This window comes from Leptodactylus fuscus, chromosome 6 (assembly GCF_031893055.1).
Source record: "Leptodactylus fuscus isolate aLepFus1 chromosome 6, aLepFus1.hap2, whole genome shotgun sequence".
NCBI classification, from domain to species: domain Eukaryota; kingdom Metazoa; phylum Chordata; class Amphibia; order Anura; family Leptodactylidae; genus Leptodactylus; species Leptodactylus fuscus.
The window spans coordinates 35,933,206-35,948,459 of NC_134270.1; the positions used below are offsets into that span (position 1 = coordinate 35,933,206).

The 15,254-nt window shown below is 46.9% G+C and overlaps 1 protein-coding gene across 5 annotated transcripts in view; it reads left to right on the forward strand.

Moving 5' to 3' along the window:
- CEP164 (centrosomal protein 164) overlaps window positions 1-15,254 on the forward strand; it is a 114,337-nt gene that overhangs the window by 72,541 nt on the left and 26,542 nt on the right. For all 5 annotated transcript variants that reach the window (XM_075279696.1, XM_075279697.1, XM_075279698.1 and 2 more), the window contains 5 exons: window positions 569-646; window positions 774-851; window positions 7,101-7,198; window positions 7,668-8,012; window positions 8,577-8,708. In XM_075279696.1, the coding sequence (XP_075135797.1) occupies window positions 569-646; window positions 774-851; window positions 7,101-7,198; window positions 7,668-8,012; window positions 8,577-8,708 (731 nt within the window). The remainder of the gene's footprint in view (window positions 1-568; window positions 647-773; window positions 852-7,100; window positions 7,199-7,667; window positions 8,013-8,576; window positions 8,709-15,254) is intronic.

Below are 15,254 nucleotides of genomic sequence, written 5' to 3' on the forward strand. Positions count from 1 at the left end.
CTATTGCACACGCCAGCCATTAAGAATTAGTACATTAACCTGTTCTGAACTGCCCATACACTTTATGGGTCTGGTCGGTCAACTCTGCAAGGGCGTACAGGTAAGTTAAGCCGCCATGATGTGGCTCCTGTTCCGGCCCGGCAGTCACATGACCCATGGGAGGTTCGGAACTGTATAAGCTGCTGGGTCTTCGAAAAAAAAGACACAATGACCAGGTCTAGAAGTCTCTCCTCTCTGCCAAATCAGTTTTCCCTACGCTGTACTGAGGAGATCCAACCAAATCGAAACAGCGCTGTCCACAGCTGGGATACTGATTTGGCTAAATCCTGCATTGTAATACACGGCTTGTTGAAAAAGTCGGGCATGATGTTTAAGGGAGCTGCCCCTAGAGGGCAGCAAACAGAGGCACTGTTTTCCTGTTTACATCTTAGGAAACAGATTTGCATATTTTTCCCATAATCCCCCAGTAGAGCGAAAAAGGCTTTTGTAAGTCTCCATATGCCTGCGAAGGTGATCTCTCCTTAAGGAGTGATAATATACTAGATTGACATTCTTGTTTTTATTGCAGGAATCTGAACCCAGTGAGGGTGTCAAGGATGCTCCAAAGTCAAACCTCGTAGGACTGGGAACCAAGGCAAGCCCCACTGTAAGCAATATTACTACTTGGTCTTCCATTGAGCACTTGCTGATGTTTCAGAATTTATTACGGATATATCAGCAGTTCACATTTACATAATATTTGTTCTTATTTTCTATCATGATTTACTCTGCAGGATTTCGGATTTGGTAGTCGATCACTGGAGAAAGTTCTTGACATCAGTGCTCTGTCTCCTGGACCTCTAAGCCCAAAAGTAAGATGACCGCATAGCACAAATACAATACAGTACAATTGTAATAAATCCGGCTAAAAAATGCTATATAGTTTATAAGCTAAAAGTAATAAAAACAAAAAGAAATAAAAATTACCCGTATATACTCGAGTATAAGCCGACCCGAATATAAGCCGAGGCCCCTAATTTTACCACAAAAAACTGGGAAAACTTATTGACTCAAGTATAAACCGAGGGGGGGAAATGCAGCAGCTACTGGAAAATTTCAAAAATTAAAATGGTCGGAGTTTTTGGGTGCAGTAGTTGCTGGGGAAGGGGAGGGGGTGTTTTGGTTGTCTGTCTGCCCCTTCCCTGAGCTTGAGGACTGTTTTTTTTTTTTTCTCCCCCACTTGGAATTCAGCCTGGCTGAATATAGGGTATCTGTAGTGCTCCTATTAACCCCTTCCCGACGGAACAGGAGCACTGCAGATCCCCTATATTCAGTAGACCGGGCACTTTCAGACACAGAGATACCTAATGTGTATGTGTTCCACAGTCACAGAGGGATTTACAACTTTTATTTTTTAATTTTTCTTTAAAGCTTTTTTTTTTTTTCCACTATTTTATGGGAAATTCTATACATTGATATTGCAGCTGGTCATAGATTCCCCCCCCTTAAAAAAAAAAAAAAAAAAAAAAATTAAATAAATTTCTTTTTGCTGACTCGAGTATAAGTCGAGGGGGCTTTTTCAGCACAAAAACTGTGCTTAAAAATTCGGCTTATACTCCAGTATATACGGTAGCTAATGCCAGGGAATGTTCTAAAATAAGAAAAGACGTGTTACTCACCTCTTCATCATTCCAGCAATGATGTCATTGAGCAATTCACATGGCCATTGCAGATAATCACTGACATTAGCGGTAAAATGGGGTTGTGGAATCTATTATCGATGTAGGACTAATCTCTGCTCAGCAATGATGTACTCAACTACTCTGCATGACCTCTGAGACCATTGATTGCTTACAGTGGCTACGTAGAGCCATCAGCCATGTCATTGCCGGAATGCAGGAAACAGAGATCAGTAGAGATACCCAGAGACGAAACACCTTTAAAATGAATTAATTATTATAGAAAGTATTAAAATAAAGGTGCAGTGAAATGCCAATATATTGTGGTGTGTAGTGGAAAAAATAAAAATGGAAGAATCTGCGCTTCCTTGTGTGTGGGAAATAATCACTGATAATGGTATGGTGAGTGGCGTGGTTCCTCCTCAAAGAACACACTAAATGCCCACTTCTCCTTTTCAGGATGTGAAGTAGAGTTCAGATGGCTGAGAAAAGGGGTCGCCACCACCTAAATAACAGCTCTCCTGCAGGAAAGATGCTGTTCCGGAACTTGGACAACTAGTAGAATTTTGATAATTCCGCACAAAAAAAATCCGATGGGCGCACGCTCCTTAGGGCTCGTTCACATCTGCGGCCCGGCACTCCGTACTTAGGTTTCCGTTTCCTGCCTAAAACACAGGCAGGATACGGAAACCTGCAGGAGTCTCTCTCACCCATTCATTTGAATGGGTGAGAGAGATGTCCGGCTGTGAGCGGCGGTGAGCGTTTTGCGCTCTCCGCCGCGAAACCGGGTTTTTTAATCCGGACACAGAGTCGGACATGCAGTACTCTGTGTCCGGATAAAAAAATCCGGTTTCGCGGCGGAGAGCCTAAAACGCTCACCGCCGCTCACGGCCGGACCCGGTCTATGGTTTCCGTCTTCTGGCATGCAGAAGACGGAAACCATAGAACGGAGACCCCAAACGCAGGTGTGAACCCAGCGTTAGACCGCAACAACTGGAGTCGGATTGTCATATTAAACAACTTTTTATTGGTACCAATAAAAAGTTGTTTCATATGACAATCCGACTCCAGTTGTTGCTAAGGAGCGTGCGCCCACCAGATTTTTTTTGTGTGGAATTATCCAAATTCTACTAGTTGTCCAATACATTCTGGTGGTAAGTTTCTCCATGACAGCTCTTACAAGCAGGAGACAGATGAGTGCAGTGTAAAGCTGCATCTCATAGGAATACACTGGAGGTTCTGAAAACAGTATTCACAGATAGGGGGAAGACCAGAAACAATATCAGTGATATTATTTCTCTGAAGGAGAAGTTAAAGAAGACCTTTGACCACATTCACCAACTCCAACTTTTTGCATCCTTCAGTAGGAATTTTTTTTCCTGTAGCCTCCACCATTTATGAGAAACTAGCTATACCCGCGACTTCGTCCGCGAACCCCCCTTCCTTGCGCGAACCATGTGCAGCGCGGCCCGTTGGCCCCCCCACGGCCCTTTTCTTGTGGCCACCACGGTCCCCTCCCACACCCTCGTGTGGCGGGACCAGACAGCCCTGCTGCTCTGGCCCCGGCTACCCCCCTAGCACCCACCCACGCCCCCTGCTCTCTCCTTATCTCCCACCCGCGCCCCCTCCCCCCTTCAGAACCTACAGTCACCTTCCACATCTCCCCCCCTGCCCCCACCACCACCAACCACCCGTGACCCCAGTCACCCGCCCACCTCCCCCTTTAACCTGTGCAATCGGCCTCCCTCCTACTCACCCTCGGCCCTCTGGTCCCAACCCACCCACCAAAAAACCCCTCCAGGCCCCCTCCCTAACTCCCAGCAGCTCCCCTAAACCACCAACCCCACCCCCCCTCTTTCTCCTACCCAGCGCCTCTTCCCCCCCCCAGCCCCCTACACACCAACTCTTGTAAACCTCCCCCACCACCACTAAGGAAACTGGCGATCACGGAACCTCCAGCACTCACCTTGCATATGCTGGGGATGTCTGTGTGTAGTGACCGTGACATGAGAGTGCTGTCTGTTCCCGGCCACACAGTACGCGGGTATGGGCGGCTGTGGGCTTGAGGCCTGGTCGTGCTGCTGTATGTAATGCCAGCATTAGGCGATATGTGGCTGGCCGGCATGTGAGCAGCGTTGGGAACATGCAGGCAGCCGCCATGTTCAGGCAAGTGTCCTCGCGCGCTGGCCGCACCCACATTTCGGTGCTAATCTATGGGGCCGCTGTGCTGTCTCCCTATCCCGCCCCCGCACCGCCATGCACCAATCGGAGCTGCGTGTCACTACCTGTGCTGACCTCAGGGCCGACAGTGGAGCCGGAGCCAACTTTTGAGGGTCGCAGTGGCGATTTGGGGTGAGTGAGACACGTTTAAAGTAGCCTATGTATCCTTCGTGGCCAATATGTAGATGTGTGTGAAATTTCAAAGCAATCCATTCAGCCGTTTGGGTGTGATTGAGGAACAAACATCCAAACACAAACATCCAAACACACAAACTTTTCACATGTAGATAATTGCTGTTGGTTTCAGCAACAAGTTTGAGTTGGTGGAGATGGTGAAAGGTCTTCTTTAAGAATTGTAAGTCATTTCCAGCAAGTGTGGTTGTGAAGTCTATAGTAAATGAATTTATACATCTCTGGGATAAACACACGTCTATCCTAAGATAAAAAGGAAATAATATAATGGCTGCCTAGCTGGAGCATGTTTTTTTATCTGTTTATTTTTTTGCTTTTAATTTTCTGTGTTGAGTCGGTAGTGTGAGTCCGCTCTGAACTGGTAGTCAGATTGGTGATCACATGACGCCACTTTTGCGAGCCTTAAAAAAAATAATAAAAAAAATAAAAAAAATCCTTGTAATGAGTGTGTGCAGCCAACAGGTGGCGCCATATACTCTCTTTCATTCTGATTACCAGTTGCAGCGTTCTCTACAGCTTTTGTTCCAGGGCTCAGCTGGATGACTGCTTCAGCAGATTTGGCCACCCGTGTATATAGAATTACCTGACCTGTGATCACTAAGCACGGGCAGGTATAACAGAAGGGGCACACCGCTTATTAACGGGCTGGAAAAATTATATAATGCGAGTAAAAGGAAACAAGCTATTTATTAACGCTGTAGGCCGAATGTTACAGTAAGCTCCAATGGTGTGCTGGATAATAGTATACGGCACTACAATTTACATTAGGAGAATAAAATATTGTAGCATTTGGTTAACAGACATAGAAAGGGAATTGTGGGGATTAGTAGGGATGTAATTGTAGCAGCCAGTGTCAGGAAGCTCATGCTAAGGCAAATGAGATCATATGATGGGTTGTTTTTAAGTGACGGATCATACAGGTAGTGACCACACAGCCGATTATTGGCCAAAGTGGGGATCCATCCTCAGTGGTCGGCTAACAGGGCGTTTCCTAACAATTCCACTAGTACCAAAGAGACCAGCATGGGAATGGGAGCAGTAAGCAATACGTGAGGGATTTCTTCTTCTATGTTTTAAAATAATTTCAGCCTGTTGTAAACCAAAAAAAAAATTGCCACCAAGCAACTGCAAGAAACTGAGACTGTGATGGAGTCCAAGTATCTCCAAAGCAGGGGGGGCTTTTGAGGTGCTCCTAGTATGCAGGGTTAGTACCATCTAAAAGAGAACCAGTGACCGTGTCCTGACTCTGTGCCATTAATGTGTAGGAACCAGTGTAGACTAGCCTATGCACTTTGAACCCCCAGCACCTCTGCAAGTTATATGGCTATGATGGTGGCTATGGTAAAAAGATGTCCGAACACACAGGACAGCACACATTGCAGCACACGGGGCTGTGTAGGAGTGAACTGATCAGATTGCCTGTGCTGACCCCTGTCCACCATGGTGGTTTTATATTATAACATTATAACCATCAGAACTGAAGAGTGGAGTAAAGTGGTCTAATAAATCAAGTGGACAGTTGGGTGGGTGGGTGTAACTTACCTGCCAAGGACATCTGTAAGGAGTTTGTATGCTCTCCCCGTGTTTTTGTGGGTTTCCTCTGGTTACTCCAGTTTCCTGTCACACGCAGTGGCGGAACAAATGTCTTGTGGGCCCGATGCAAACTTTTGTCCGAGGCCCCCTACACCCTTCCTAGAGCGAATTCTTGATAGTGGCATTTAAGAGCACTGAAGCGATATCTCCGATACTTGAAAGGGGTACAGCTTTAGTACCTACAACGGCAGTTATCAAGAATATGGTGAGTGAACAGCAGAACGCTGGGCATGTAAACAATACTGGGACGGTATTACATGCTCCGCAGTGGACCCCACACAGTATTACGTGCTCCACAGAGTCCTCCAAACAGTATTATATGCTCACTAGTGGCCCCCACACAGTATTATATGCTCACAGTGGCCCCCACACAGTATTATATGATCACAGTAGATCCCACAAAGTATTATATGCTCAACAGTGGCCCCCACACAGTATTATATGATCACAGTAGATCCCACATAGTATTATATGCTCACCAGTGGCCCCCACACAGTATTATATGCTCACAGTGGCCCCCAACACACTATTATGTGCTCACAATGCCCACCAGAGACTGAACACCCTATCCCCCCCTTTTACTCACACACAGCCTACACTCCATATACCCCTCTTGCTCACACACAGCCTGCACCACATCCCCCTTCACAACCTGCAGCCCCATGTCACTGTCTTGCTCATACACAGCTTGCACCCCCATTCCCACCTCTTGCTGACACACAGCCTGCACCCCCATTCCTTCCTCTTGCTCACATGCAGCCTGCACCCCCATGTCACCGTCTTGCTCATACACAGCTTGCACCCCCTTTCCCTCCTCTTGCTCACACACAGCCTACATCCCCATGCCTCCCCTCTTGCTCACACATGTTCTCTTCTCTCCTCCTTACCATCTATCCGTTTAAGTTCCCAGCAGATTCCTCTTCCAGTGTAACACCACACTGTCATGTACAATCCAAAAATGCTCTGCCCCTACATGACATCATCAAAGGTCTTTTAGCCCACTAGGATTTAGCAACTACCGCAAGTTGTATCCCCAGAGCGGATGCTCAGGCCAGGACAGGTGAGTATAAGAATTTTTATTTTTATTTTATCTACCTCCCCTGGTCTGGTATTTAATGGAAAGGGGCCCAGTCAGGCTCCTTTCCATTAACAATGTGTATAGCGGTCGGGGAAGAAGGCTTTCCTCGACCACTGTTATGGTGGTCCGGGGCCCTGGCCATTTCTAGCTGGTGACGGGCCTGGTCGCACTCCCTGCTACCATGATTGTTATACCACTGCTCACACCCCAAAGACATACTCATAGGAAATTTAGATTGTGAGATGTATGGAATAGTGACTGACAATATCTGGAAAGTGCTGCAGAATATGTTGGCGCTATACAAGTAAGAGAAATAAACTGCATTAGACAGGTGCTTTTACTGTCGTCTTTTTTCTTAGGAGACAATAGAAGAAGAGGTGGATGAGGATGTTGAAGAAGATGTAAGTGAAGAAGATCTCCTTGAGCCAGTGAAAGATCTAATGGATATTACAAAAAAGTAGGTGGAAGGTTTTTTTTTGTTGTTGTTGTTGTTTGTTTGAGTTTTGTTTTTTGACTTTATATTACATTTTGAAAACCTTAGGGCTAGTTCACATGGACGGATAGTTCACAAAGGGGCGGATTTTGACAGCGGAATCCACGTTATAATCCGCCCCTTTACAATGGTGGTCTATGGAGACCACTAGCGTTCTTTTTTCTGCTATCAGCAATTGCCAATAGCGGAAAAAAAGAAGCGAGCTGCCCTTTCTTCAGGTGGAAGCCACAACCTCTGGCGTCGGCCCATTCATTTGAGCCGACTCTGGGGTGGTGGAAGCCGCGACATCGTGGCAGGCAGGCTTTGACCATATTTTGACTTGGCTCCCTGAGTCAAAATATTGTCAAAATCCGCCCCCTGCCCCCGTGTGAACGAGCCCTTACTGAATATTTGTATCTAGCTACACGTTTTTTTTATTTTTTATAAATTCTAGGAATATTCCAGAAATAAAGCCAATAAACTCTACCCTGGGTCTAACAATTGCTAAGGATCAGTCCAGATTATCAGAACCGTACAAATATGGCAGCCAGCCCATACAAAATGCAGTCAAAGAGTCCAAACTGAAAGAAGAACCTAATAAACCCAGAGCTGAGCCCGTGAAGGTTATGGAAGATTCTTCTAAACATTCCAGTGATACATCTGAACTAATGGTGGAGCAAGAGAAGACGGCAATAGAGAAAGAGCACAGGAGAAGACTGCAGGAACTGAGAGACAAGCTGAGAGAAGAAGAGGAAGACGAGAGACAGCGACTATATCAGCAAAAGGAGAATAACCTCAGGTAATGTAGAGCTCACATTAGGGAGATTTTACTACTAGAATAAACTAGTACCTAAAACATTTAGATACTGAATTCACTAGGGCAGATATATAGACTAAAGCGGCGTTCACACTGCAGCTGCTTTCTGCCCCTGGGTATCCATGGTAAAGCCCGGGGAAACAGGACAGCAGACAGTTTGCAAGTGGTCGGCTTTAACACATTCATGCATTTAAGCCTCTCCGCCTGGTGTCCTGGTGTCACCTCCCCTATCTGAGAAGCTCCGCTACTTAAAAGACACAAACAGCTCAGAGCTGCTCCCAGCCCCTCCCTCACTTGACAAATGAGCAGATAATCCCAAGGGCCATAGAAACAGAGTGTAAACAATGAAGTGAATAAATTAAGATAACGGCCAAACAAAGCAGTTTTGATAAAGCAATGCATTTAGGAAAAGTCTTAAATCCACATAAACTAGCAGTATAGATAGGATCCTTGTGATGGGACAACCCCTTTAAGGAGGAATTTCTGCATTTAGTTCAAGTGTAATGGAAAGAAGTGTTTGGAAATATTTTGTTCTTGTGTTCTCAGGGCCTTAGAAGAAAGATTAGAAGAGGAGGAAAAGAAGGAAGAGAGCAAACTGCTGGAGATCCAGAAGCAGAGACTGCTAAAACTGGAAAACGAGCTCAACCTGGAACGTGAGGAAGAAGAAGAACACATGAAGTAAGGAGTAGAGATGAGCGAACAGTGTTCTATCGAACTCATGTTCGATCGGATATTAGGCTGTTCGGCATGTTCGAATCGAATCGAACACCGCGTGGTAAAGTGCGCCATTACTCGATTCCCCTCCCACCTTCCCTGGCGCCTTTTTTGCTCCAATAACAGCGCAGGGTAGGTGGGACAGGAACTACGACACCGGTGACGTTGAGAAAAGTAGGCAAAACCCATTGGCTGCCGAAAACATGTGACCTCTAATTTAAAAGAACAGCGACGCCCAGCTTCGCGTCATTCTGAGCTTGCAATTCACCGAGGACGGAGGTTTCCGTCCAGCTAGCTAGGGCTTAGATTCTGGGTAGGCAGGGACAGGCTAGGATAGGAAGGAGAAGACAACCAACAGCTCTTGTAAGAGCTAAATTCCAGGGAGAAGCTTGTCAGTGTAACGTGGCACTGACGGGCTCAATCGCCGCAACCCAGCTTTCCCAGGATCCTGAATGGAATACACTGTCAGTGTATTCCCGTATACCCGATATATACCCCGATACCCGTTCCAACGGTGTGCCCCCCCACCTTCACCCCAGAAATACCCTGCAAGTCCCCTAGCAATAGAATTGGGGCTATATACACCCACAATTTTTACTACTGGTATACAGTGCCATTGTCTGACTGGGAATTCAAAGAATATATTGGGAATACAAATACCCTCATTTCTTGCTACTGCCATATAGTGCCAGTTTCTGACTGGTAATTCAAAGAATATATTGGGGTTACGTGCACCCACAATTTTTACTACTGGTATACAGTGCCATTGTCTGACTGGGAATTCAAAGAATATATTGGGAATACAAATACCCTCATTTCTTGCTACTGCCATATAGTGCCAGTGTCTGACTGGGAATTCAAAGAATATATTGGGGTTACGTGCACCCACAATTTTTACTACTGGTATACAGTGCCATTGTCTGACTGGGAATTCAAAGAATATATTGGGAATACAAATACCCTCATTTCTTGCTACTGCCATATAGTGCCAGTGTCTGACTGGGAATTCAAAGAATATATTGGGGTTACGTGCACCCACAATTTTTACTACTGGTATACAGTGCCATTGTCTGACTGGGAATTCAAAGAATATATTGGGAATACAAATACCCTCATTTCTTGCTACTGCCATATAGTGCCAGTGTCTGACTGGTAATTCAAAGAATATATTGGGGTTACGTGCACCCACAATTTTTACTACTGGTATACAGTGCCATTGTCTGACTGGGAATTCAAAGAATATATTGGGAATACAAATACCCTCATTTCTTGCTACTGCCATATAGTGCCAGTTTCTGACTGGGAATTCAAAGAATATATTGGGGTTACGTGCACCCACAATTTTTACTACTGGTATACAGTGCCATTGTCTGACTGGGAATTCAAAGAGTATATTGGGAATACAAATACCCTCATTTCTTGCTACTGCCATATAGTGCCAGTTTCTGACTGGGAATTCAAAGAATATATTGGGGTTACGTGCACCCACAATTTTTACTACTGGTATACAGTGCCATTGTCTGACTGGGAATTCAAAGAATATATTGGGAATACAAATACCCTCATTTCTTGCTACTGCCATATAGTGCCAGTTTCTGACTGGGAATTCAAAGAATATATTGGGGTTACGTGCACCCACAATTTTTACTACTGGTATACAGTGCCATTGTCTGACTGGGAATTCAAAGAATATATTGGGAATACAAATACCCTCATTTCTTGCTACTGCCATATAGTGCCAGTTTCTGACTGGGAATTCAAAGAATATATTGGGGTTACGTGCACCCACAATTTTTACTACTGGTATACAGTGCCATTGTCTGACTGGGAATTCAAAGAATATATTGGGAATACAAATACCCTCATTTCTTGCTACTGCCATATAGTGCCAGTGTCTGACTGGGAATTCAAAGAATATATTGGGGTTACGTGCACCCACAATTTTTACTACTGGTATACAGTGCCATTGTCTGACTGGGAATTCAAAGAATATATTGGGAATACAAATACCCTCATTTCTTGCTACTGCCATATAGTGCCAGTGTCTGACTGGTAATTCAAAGAATATATTGGGGTTACGTGCACCCACAATTTTTACTACTGGTATACAGTGCCATTGTCTGACTGGGAATTCAAAGAATATATTGGGGTTATAAATACCCTCATTTCTTGCTACTGCCATATAGTGCCAGTTTCTGACTGGTAATTCAAAGAATATATTGGGGTTACGTGCACCCACAATTTTTACTACTGGTATACAGTGCCATTGTCTGACTGGGAATTCAAAGAGTATATTGGGAATACAAATACCCTCATTTCTTGCTACTGCCATATAGTGCCAGTTTCTGACTGGTAATTCAAAGAATATATTGGGGTTACGTGCACCCACAATTTTTACTACTGGTATACAGTGCCATTGTCTGACTGGGAATTCAAAGAATATATTGGGGTTATAAATACCCTCATTTCTTGCTACTGCCATATAGTGCCAGTTTCTGACTGGTAATTCAAAGAATATATTGGGGTTACGTGCACCCACAATTTTTACTACTGGTATACAGTGCCATTGTCTGACTGGGAATTCAAAGAGTATATTGGGAATACAAATACCCTCATTTCTTGCTACTGCCATATAGTGCCAGTGTCTGACTGGTAATTCAAAGAATATATTGGGGTTACGTGCACCCACAATTTTTACTACTGGTATACAGTGCCATTGTCTGACTGGGAATTCAAAGAATATATTGGGAATACAAATACCCTCATTTCTTGCTACTGCCATATAGTGCCAGTGTCTGACTGGGAATTCAAAGAATATATTGGGGTTACGTGCACCCACAATTTTTACTACTGGTATACAGTGCCATTGTCTGACTGGGAATTCAAAGAATATATTGGGAATACAAATACCCTCATTTCTTGCTACTGCCATATAGTGCCAGTGTCTGACTGGTAATTCAAAGAATATATTGGGGTTACGTGCACCCACAATTTTTACTACTGGTATACAGTGCCATTGTCTGACTGGGAATTCAAAGAATATATTGGGAATACAAATACCCTCATTTCTTGCTACTGCCATATAGTGCCAGTGTCTGACTGGGAATTCAAAGAATATATTGGGGTTACGTGCACCCACAATTTTTACTACTGGTATACAGTGCCATTGTCTGACTGGGAATTCAAAGAATATATTGGGAATACAAATACCCTCATTTCTTGCTACTGCCATATAGTGCCAGTGTCTGACTGGTAATTCAAAGAATATATTGGGGTTACGTGCACCCACAATTTTTACTACTGGTATACAGTGCCAATTTCTAACTAGGAATTCAAAATGCGCAAGGCTCCCGGAAAGGGACGTGGACGAGGCCGTGGGCGAGGTCGGGGGAATGGTTCTGGGGAGCAAGGTAGCAGTGAAGCCACAGGGCGTCCCGTGCCTACTCCTGTGGGGCAGCAAGCATTGCGCCACTCCACAGTGCCAGGGTTGCTTGCCACATTAACTAAACTGCAGGGTACAAACCTTAGTAGGCCCGAGAACCAGGAACAGGTCTTGCAATGGCTGTCAGAGAACGCTTACAGCACATTGTCCAGCAGCCAGTCAGACTCTGCCTCCTCTCCTCCTATTACCCAACAGTCTTGTCTTCCTTCCTCCCAAAATTCCGAAGCTTTACAGAACAATAACCCAAACTGTCCCTGCTCCCCAGAGCTGTTCTCCGCTCCTTTCATTGTCCCTCAACCTGCCTCTCCACGTCACGATTCCACGAACCTAACAGAGGAGCATCTGTGTCCAGATGCTCAAACACTAGAGTCTCCTCCATCTCCGTTCGATTTGGTGGTGGATGACCAGCAACCCACCCTCATCGACGATGATGTGACGCAGTTGCCGTCAGGGCATCCAGTTGACTGGCGCATTGTGCGGGAGGAGGAGATGAGACAGGAGTTGGAAGAGGAAGTGGTGGATGATGAGGACACTGACCCGACCTGGACAGGGGGGATGTCAAGCGGGGAAAGTAGTGTGGATGTTGAGGCAGGTGCAGCACCAAAAAGGGTAGCTAGAGGCAGAGGCAGAGGTCAGCAGCTTAGGCGAAGCCAGGCCACACCCGGAATCTCCCAAGATGTTCCAGTTCGTACCCAGCCCCGAAAAACTCCCACCTCGAGGGCACGTTTCTCGAAGGTGTGGAGTTTTTTCAAGGAATGCGCCGAGGACAGATATAGTGTTGTCTGCACAATTTGCCTCTCGAAATTGATTAGGGGCTCTGAGAAGAGCAACCTGTCCACCACTTCAATGCGCCGTCATTTGGAATCCAAGCACTGGAATCAGTGGCAGGCAGCAACGGCAGGACAAAGGCCGCCTGCCGTTCACGCCACTGCCACTGCCTCTGCCTCTGCCACTGCCACTGCTGACTGTGCTGGCGATGCACTCCAGAGGACGAGCCAGGACACCACTTCATCTGCCTCCGCCACTTTGTTGACTTCTACCTCATCCTCCCCTGGTCCTGTCTTATCTCCTTCTCCTGCACCATCAAAGGCACCATCAGGCGTTTCTTTACAACAACCCACCATCTCTCAGACATTGGAGCGGCGGCAGAAATACACTGCTAACCACCCACACGCGCAAGCCTTGAACGCCAACATCGCTAAACTGCTGGCCCAGGAGATGTTGGCGTTCCGGCTTGTTGAAACTCCCGCCTTCCTGGACCTGATGGCAACTGCGGCACCTCGCTATGCCGTCCCTAGCCGTCACTACTTCTCCCGGTGTGCCGTCCCCGCCTTGCACCAGCACGTGTCACTCAACATCAGGCGGGCCCTTAGTTCCGCGCTTTGCACAAAGGTCCACTTGACCACCGACGCGTGGACAAGTGCATGCGGACAGGGACGCTACATTTCACTGACGGCACACTGGGTGAATGTAGTTGAGGCTGGGACTGCTTCCCAAACTGGCCCGGTGTACCTCGTCTCCCCGCCTAACATTCCTGGCAGGGACACGAGAAGAACACCCCCCTCCTCCTCCTCCTCTACCGCCTCCTCCTCCGCCACCGCCTCCTCCTCCGCCACCGCCTCCTCCTCCGCTGTTAGATTGACCCCAGCTACGAGTTGGAAACGTTGCAGCACTGGCGTTGGTAGACGTCAGCAGGCTGTGCTGAAGCTGATCAGCTTGGGGGACAGACAGCACACTGCCTCCGAGGTGAGGGATGCCCTCCTCGATGAGACGGCAATATGGTTTGAGCCGCTGCACCTGGGCCCAGGCATGGTCGTTTGTGATAACGGCCGGAACCTGGTAGCAGCTCTGGAGCTTGCCGGACTCCAACATGTTCCATGCCTGGCCCACGTCTTCAACCTAGTGGTGCAACGTTTCCTAAAGAGCTACCCCAATGTTCCAGAGCTACTGGTGAAAGTGCGGCGCATGTGCGCCCACTTTCGCAAGTCGACAGTAGCCGCTGCTAGCTTAAAATCTCTCCAGCAACGCCTGCATGTGCCACAACACCGGCTTTTGTGCGACGTCCCCACACGCTGGAACTCAACGTTTCAGATGTTGAATAGAGTGGTTGAGCAGCAGAGACCTTTGATGGAATACCAGCTACAAAACCCTAGGGTGCCACAAAGTCAGCTGCCTCAGTTTCACATCCATGAGTGGCCATGGATGAGAGACCTTTGTGACATCCTACGGGTCTTTGAGGAGTCCACAAGGAGGGTGAGCTCTGAGGATGCGATGGTGAGCCTTACAATCCCGCTCTTGTGTGTTCTGAGAGAATCCCTGATTGACATCAGGGATAACTCAGATCACACAGAGGAGTTAGGGATAGCATCCGATCCGTCACAGCTGGAGAGTAGGTCCACACATCTGTCCGCTTCACTGCGTTTAATGGAGGAGGAGGAGGAGGAGGAGGAAGAAGAGTTGTCCGATGATGTGATGGTGATACAGGAGGCTTCCGGGCAACTTCGAATCGTCCCATTGTTGCAGCGCGGATGGGTAGACATGGAGGATGAGGAGGAAATGGAGATTGAACTTTCCGGTGGGGCCAGAGGAGTCATGCCAACTAACACTGTGGCAGACATGGCTGAGTTCATGTTGGGGTGCTTTACAACCGACAAGCGTATTGTCAAAATCATGGAGGACAACCAGTACTGGATCTTTGCTATCCTTGACCCCCGGTATAAAAACAACATCTCGTCTTTTATTCCGGTAGAGGGGAGGGCCAATCGCATCAATGCTTGCCACAGGCAATTGGTGCAGAATATGATGGAGATGTTTCCAGCATGTGACAGTGGCGGCAGGGAGGGCAGTTCCTCCAGTAGGCAACCAAGTTCTCACCGGTCCACACAAACGAGGGGCACACTGTCTAAGGTCTGGGACACCTTGATGGCACCCCCTCGCCAAAGTGCCGCCACGGAGGGTCCTAGTGTCACCAGGCGTGAGAAGTATAGGCGCATGTTGCGGGAATACCTTTCCGACCACAGCCCTGTCCTCTCCGACCCCTCTGCGCCCTACACGTATTGGGTGTCGAA